Source organism: Ruditapes philippinarum, unplaced genomic scaffold (assembly GCF_026571515.1).
Source record: "Ruditapes philippinarum isolate M1 unplaced genomic scaffold, ASM2657151v2 ctg195_1_1_1_1, whole genome shotgun sequence".
Lineage (NCBI taxonomy): Eukaryota > Metazoa > Mollusca > Bivalvia > Venerida > Veneridae > Ruditapes > Ruditapes philippinarum.
Window position 1 is genome coordinate 240,868 of NW_026853905.1, and position 7,928 is coordinate 248,795.

General features: G+C 33.8%; 1 protein-coding gene across 1 annotated transcript; it reads right to left on the reverse strand.

The window, feature by feature from the left end:
- Window positions 1–3,730: 3,730 nt before the first annotated feature.
- LOC132738325 (solute carrier family 52, riboflavin transporter, member 3-B-like) lies at window positions 3,731–6,171 on the reverse strand. The gene is made up of 2 exons (XM_060725807.1): window positions 4,953–6,171; window positions 3,731–4,330 (listed from the first exon to the last, which is right to left on the reverse strand). The coding sequence occupies exons 1-2, from the start codon at window positions 6,084–6,086 to the stop codon at window positions 4,133–4,135; spliced, it is 1,332 nt and encodes a 443-aa protein (XP_060581790.1). The 5' UTR covers window positions 6,087–6,171; the 3' UTR covers window positions 3,731–4,132.
- Between the last annotated feature and the right edge of the window lie 1,757 nt (window positions 6,172–7,928).

The window sequence follows — 7,928 nt, forward strand, 5'->3', positions numbered from 1 at the left end:
CTTGTCGTACCAATGGGTAACAGTAAATTCTCTTTGATCCTATTCATTCCATTTTTACTTGTGTGTCTTTTTCTAAGCCTTGTGTGACTAAAAATGGCTAAAAAGATCAAAGGAAAGCCACATAAGTACCATTTCGTAAGTATGTCCGTCCGTCTGTCCATTGTTGTCTTGTCCGGAGCATAACTTGAAAACCCTTGGAGATAATTTGTTTTAACTTCACACAGTGGCAGAAGGCATTGAGGTGGAGTGCAGTGACAAAGAACCATAACTCTATTATGCCCCATTTTTGAATTATCTTCCCTTTTTAGCTCGACTTTTCTATGAAAAGGGGAGCTATCCTACTCGCCCCGGCGTCGGCGTCGGCGTCACACCTTGGTTAAGTTTTTCGTACCACCCCACTTTATTTCAGAAGTATTACAAGTATGGCTTTGAAACTTACCATACTTGTTCACCATCATAACCTCCATCTACAGACAAGAGTACATAACTCTGTCAAGGTTTTTGACAGAATTATGGCCCTTTTTTGACTTAGAAAGTGTATTGAGCTTGGTTAAGTTTTTTGTACCACCTCACTTTATTTCAAAACCATTGGAGGTATTGCTTTGAAACTGACCATACTTGTTTACCATCACGACCTTCATCAACAGACAAGAGGACATAACTCTGTCAAGGTTTTTGACAGAAATTATGCCCCTTTTTGACTTAGAAAATACATTGAATATGGGTAAAATCCACTTATTGCCTTAACCCTTTGAGATATTGCTTTGAAACTTTTAATGCTATTTCACATCATTACCCCCATCTGTACGCAAGAGAAGGTAACTCTGTCAAGGATTTGTTTTAAAAATTAAGGCCTTTTATCGACTTAGAATTAAATTTATTTAAGGCTCAACTCAGTTTTTTTTTCTTTCTTACCAGCCCTCTTTTGACTTAAACATTTCAAAACTTTGCTGCAGTGTTCAAGGGTATCACACCAATTCAGTAAAATAATTTCACTAAAATATTTCTTAATGCTCATGGCCATTGTTCACTTTAAAAATACAGAGATTCTTGTATTGCCTTTTACTGCAAAAACTTTTTTTATTGGCAAGCAATAAAAAAGTCGAGCGCGCTGTCTTACGGACAGCTCTTGTATAAAAATCTTGTCCGTGACATAACTCTAAAACTATCAGAGATATCAACATGAAACTTTGCTACTTTTAAGGTAGACAGGTCACAATGGGTAGATGGGCAGTGCACAAAAACTTTTAACTCTGCCTTGCCTAATTTTGGAGTAATTGCCCTTTGTTCATTTTTATGCTCCCCGAAAAATTTCGTGGGGAGCATATAGTCGGCGCCTTATCCGTCTGCCCGTCCGTCCGTCTGTTGTCTTGTCCGGAGCATAACTTGAAAACCCTTGGAGATAATGTGTTGAAACTTCATACAGTGGTAGAGGGCATTGAGTGGGGGTGCAGTGTCAAAGAATCATAACTCTATTTTGCCCGGTTTTTGAATTATCTCCCCTTATAGAAAAATCTTGTCCGGGGCATAACTCTAAAACTATAAGAGATATCAACATGAAATTTTGTAGGTGAATAGATCTCAATGGGTAGATGTGCAGTGCATAAGAACAATAACTCTTTTTTATCCTAATTTGGAGTTATTGCCCTTTGTTAATTTTAACACTTTGAACTTTGTCCGGAACATAACTCTAAAACTATAAAGAGATATCAAGATGAAACATTGTAGGTAGATAGATCTCATTGAGTAGAGGTGCAGTGCAAAAAACCATAATTCTGTTAAGCCTCATTTTGAATTATCTCCCCTTTTAAGAAAAAATCTTGTCCAGGAACATAGCTGTAAAACTATAAGAGATATCAACATGAAACTTTGTAGGTAGATATATCTCAATGGGTAGATGTGCAGTGCACAAGAATCATAACTCTGCCATGCCTAATTCTGGAGTTATTGCCCTTTGTTTATTTTTACTTTTTGAAGTTGTCGGGGACATAACTCAGAAATCATAAGAGATATCATCAAGAAACTTTGTAGGTTGATAGATCACATTGATTAGAAGTGCAGTGCAAAGGCCAGTAACTCTGCCTTGAATAAAATTTTGGAATTATTGAACTTTTTCCAGGGACATAACTCTGAAACTACAAGAGGTGTACTTTCCTGTGTCCAAAACCTATTCGGGGAGCATCACCTGGCTCAAACCGGGCTCTTGTTATACTTTGAACTTTGTCCGGAACATAACTCTAAGATTATAAAAGATATCAAAATGAAACTTTGTAGGTAGGTAGATCTCATTGGGTAGAAATGCAGTGCAAAAGAACCATAACTCTGTTTTGCCCCATTTTTGCATTATCTCCCCTTTCAGAAAAATCTTGTCCGGGACATTACTCTTAAACTGTAAGAGAATATCACCATGAAACTTTGCTACTTAGGTAGATAGGTGTCAATTGGTAGATGTGAAGTGCAAAAAACCATAACTCTGTTCATCTCCATTTTTGAATTACCTCCCCTTTTAGAAAAATCTTGTCCAGGACATTATATTAAAACTATCAGAGATATCAACATGAAACTTTATAGGTGGATAGATCTCAATAGGTAGATGTGCAGTGCACAAGAACCGTAACTCTGCCTTGCCTAAGTTATTGCCCTTTGTTTAGTTTTACACCTCGAACTTTGTCCGGGACTTAATTCAAAATTATAAGATATATCAACATGAAACTTTGTAGGTAGATAGATCTCAATAGGTAGATGTGCAGTGCACAAGAACCGTAACTCTGCCTTGCCTAAGTTATTGCCCTTTGTTTAGTTTTACACCTCTAACTTTGTCCGGGACTTAATTCAAAATTATAAGAGATATCAACATGAAACTTTGTAGGTAGATAGATCTTATTGGGTAGAAGTGCTGTGCAAAAGAACCATAACTCTGCTCTATCCCGTTTTTGAATTATCTCTCCTTTTAGAAAAAAACTTGTCAGGGACATAACTCTAAAACTATAAGAGATATCAACATGAAACTTTGTAGGAAGATAGATCTCATTTGGTAGATGTGCAGTGCACAAGAACAGCAACTCTGCCTTGCCTAACTTTGGACTTACTGCCCTTTGGTAATTTTTACATTTTGAACTTTGTCGGAGACTTAACTCTGAAACCATAAACGGTATCAATAAGAAACTTTGTAGGTAGATAGATCTCATTGATTAGAAGTCCAGTGCAAAGAACAGTAACTCTGCCTTACCTAATTTTGGAATTATTGCACTTTGAACGCTGTCCAGAGATATAACTTAACTACAAGAGGTGTACTTTCCTGTGTCCAAAACCTATTAGGGGAGCATCAGCCGGTTCAAACCGGGCTTTTGTTTATACTGGCTAGTAAATAACTCTTAACCAGGAAAATAATTTTATCATGAACATATTGTTTAAATAATATTAGTGGAAAATTTAAAGTGTCTGAACTGTATTGTACATCTGTGACATAGCATGAATGTTATTATTAAAAAATATATATTAATAATTATTGTATAACATTATTATTTATTGTATTACAAACCTTCCATTATAGATTTATTCACTTCAAACTCAATACTGCAGAAACAGAGCTTAGCACAGCTGAGCTTGATATGCATGAAATATCATTATGAAATAGCTGACAGAAAATCTATAGAGTATACTTAGCATAGTTTAGCGTGATAAAACTTAACATAATCACTGACAGAAAATTCAAAACAAAATCATAATTGGCATTTAAATTATCATTTAATATTAATAACAGACAATGTCAAAAAATAATGAAAGAAATCAAGTAAAGGATTGATTGTCAGCTTTGCTTTTAAAGCTTGCATTACCAAGTGAAATGGAATGTAACAGTTTTCTTAAAAAAATCCACTACTGACAATTGTTGTTCCAAAAATTAAACAAACTGATGTACATTTTAAATGTACCTGGAGCTATAATTATCACATTTCATATTTTCTTTAACCCTTCATTCTGCTGTCATGTCGTTATGTCATGTTTTAATTGTATTGAATTTATCATATATACTAGTCATTTGCATGTGCAATCAATTTTTAGACTGCTACAGGGTGAAAATAAGTTATATTGTTTAAGAATGAGTCTTTAGTTAGCACATTGTTTTATGACATTAAGAACAAGCAGCTTTCTGATGGAATAATCCAAGTTGGTTCACTATTATAAACATCAGTATTGCACCAAGAGCTGACCCGGCCTGGGTAACTATACCACACCATAGAAGCGCCGATCTACCTCTCAGCCGAAGCACTGTTGCGATGCTAACCTTGGCAAATGACATCAGACCACAAAATAAAACAAACGCTATCACCTGTAAAAAACAAAAATATATACATGTATAATGAAGTTTTGATTATTATGATTTGGATTGATCTCCTAATAAGAAATATATGTACATGAAGACTTGAAATTTGTTTAAAAGATTTGTTGAGAATGAATTTGAATTATCTCTTAAAATGTTTGGTGCATTTTTATATCTACAAAGATTTTTCTAAAGACCTAATGATATTCCCATCTCTCACAATGCTGTATTGTTCATGTTGCTTATATACTTTACACTACCATTGCTTCTTCAACTCTTGCAAATCTGATTTTTATCAGGTTCATATAAAAAACAAAAAAAATTAACGCAAGCCTGCAAAGGATCACAGCTAACACTATTCATTAAGATGCATTCAGTAAATGGATTGAATATTTATCCCTTACTATAGTCCATCTTTCAATGTAATATTTTTAGGGAAAATTAAAAAATACAGACTAAATACTAGACCAGTGCAGAACATGATCAGATGACACAGATCAATGAGCTGACTGTTATTGGTCTGAACTCACAGGTTGCATAGGCAGATTCAGTTCAATGCCACCAGCAGGGTAAACAATAATGTTAAATTTTGATTAAAATGACAGGCAGAAAATCATAGTTTACTACTCACTATGGTAGCTGCACCGATATCTTCTCCTGCCATTGGTGGTGTTGGACTGCTGGCAGCTATGACCAGAAGATATATACCAATACAAAAACCAGTAATTGTTACCCCACCTATAGCACACATTGACAAAACTGGCAAGAAAAATGCCACAAGGCATGATAGTGGATTGGCTATATTTGATAATGTTACAGAGAGGTGGAACGCCTCATTCCCGTAGGGTATTGTTGCATATGATGATATAGATGGTAAAACGCCATTGGTTAATGCACTAATAAATCCGATTTGGACCAAAAGAAGAAGAAATTTATGTCTGCTTATAACCACTGACTGGTTTGTAATTGTGACGTCACACTGAAGTTCACTTTCCTCATTCCTGAACTCACTATAACTGTATGACGCCGAGTCAGCATTTATAAACCTACATTCACTAGAAATATCTGTATTGACAGAAGCGTGCTCCTTTTTACAATATGGTAGATAATGCAGGAGTGAGAAAGCTAGCCCACAAATAACCATTATTGAGAACAGGAAGTAGAAAAAATCCTCAACAGGAAAATGTGGAGGAGAATATTCAGCAACAATTTCTGTTTCGTTTGTTGTAAGGTTGACTGTTTTATTTACACATATTGTTTTCCCCACACCTTGACCTATTGCAAGTAGACTAGGTACTAGGCCACTTAACCCTTCTCCTATGTACAGAGCGGAGATGTATTGCAGTTTGAACTTTGACATGTATGGTAAAAACACCACAGATGATGTGCAGTCAACTAAAGAAAGAAGAAAGGTTGAAAAAAGTAGTCCTGTGCTGTGTTTAACTCCGCCTATGTAACTTGTATCCTTCCAGAAAAACACCAATAGTAAACAAGCTGTCATTCCCATGACAACGATGATGAACACTCCATGTTTCTCATTGAATTTTTCTGGTGCAGCTTTGTTCACAAGTGTGTAAAGCAAAGGTCCAATATTAGCAATTTGGGTAATTATTGTGATGTATGATGGGAGGTTCCAGCCTTCTGCTGATTGGTCGACTAAGATAGGTAGCTCCACCCACATTCCATTGACCGCCACCCATGATCCCAGTCCAAACAAGATGACCAGGATGTAGACTGGTATCTTAACATCAGGAAAACAGCTCATCTTTATACTGCTATATATATCTCTGTCAACCACATCAAACTTAGGTAACAGTCTGTCTGAATGAAAAAAAAGGTAAAATAAATAAAGTAGTCCATTATTATCATCATCATAAACTGGATAACTAAGTATCTTGGGAAAGCGAGTCAGTACCATGCACAGCATGCTTAGATTAAGAAAATGCAATTTTTCAGACCTAATTTTCCTCATTAGTTGAAAATAAACAATACTCACACAGATATGCATATCAAAAAAAAATAGAAAAGGAAAAAAAAAAACATTACAGTAATCATGAATATTTTAAGTTATAAATTGTAAATATCTGATATTTACAAAGTATGTTGGAGTATTTATGTTAATACACTTTATAAACTTTATAAACATACATATGAAATTTCAACAGGAGTTTTTATGTACATAATGTGTATAATGTATCTGTGACACAAAAATTATTTCAACCTTTTAAAGTTTAAATACCTTTAAAACCACCATGTGAAATTAGATAAATAACTTAATTTTAAAAATAAGCAACTGCTAATAATGTATGTATAAATATCTTAAATGTAAAACTTCTTTAGTGCATAAAGTTCAAATAAGGAACTTAAACAAAATCTCAAAATTGTAGTGTAAAGATATATTAACCATTAGTCACTCAACAGTTCATACATACAATTATATTGATATATTTTTTTACGTCTGGGTACCTCTTGATTTAAATCTTAAACTATTAAAAAATCAAAAACATTATACCTTATGTTAAACTCCATTGCTGCTGTGGTGTTTTATATAATTTCACAGTATATTTATATAACATGTACAATATCCATAGTTCAATGAATAAGGCTATTTTTAGAACACAATTATGACAAATGTAAAATGGGGAATGTTTGTGAGGACAATTTTTTTTATCAAATAGATCAGGAAGAAAACGTGACCCTATTCATCAGCACTGGTTTATCTTATGTTGGTAACAGGTCTCTAGGTTATGAAATACATGTATATATCTATGATAACATATTTAAATTGATTGGTTAATTATGTCACAGCTGTCCATTAACTTTATTGTTTAATGTGATGACAAGTCAGAAAACAATACCTTTTTATTGTCATCATATAATATATTATTGTAGAATCAGTATCATGATAAGATAAAATGTTTTAAAGGCACATAAAGCCTAATAAAATGAATACTTTTTTTCTTGTTGTGAGATAGGCAAAAATGTGTTTTATGAATGTTGTAGATAATTATATGAGATACCTATCATCAGAAAAGAAAAATGGATGTGAAATACTCTGTTATAACGGCAGAATTTAGATAATGTTTAAAATTATTGCCACGAAAGGTGGTATTGTTAAGTTTATATTGAATTTTCTTGCGTACACAAATTTATCTCAACAAATTGTACCTTAGTTTACAGTAATTGGAGATAATACAGTTAAAGCAAACATGAATCATTCAGGGGTTAACTGTTATATGTTAATATTGGCAGGTCATTTATCTCTCAGTCATTCACAGCCCTCTTTCTTTTACTTTGTGACAATTGTAACAAAATGTGAAATGTGAACAATTAAGGGGAGAAAGGACTTTAATTTTTTCTTGCATGGTTTAATCAATGATGTCTGCTCAGTCTGACTATATTACAAATGCAAAATAATAAAAGCAAAAAATTAAAGCTATCCTTTGCAAGAATGCGCTGTGTGATGAGATCAGTGTTTATTCTCTTACATATAATGGACAGTTTGAGGAGTTTCTCTGTGACATAAAACATGTTCTCTATTGTTTTAAAAAAACACAAATGTATCAATCCATGCATTCCATGCAAAAATTGAAAATTACTTGCCTCC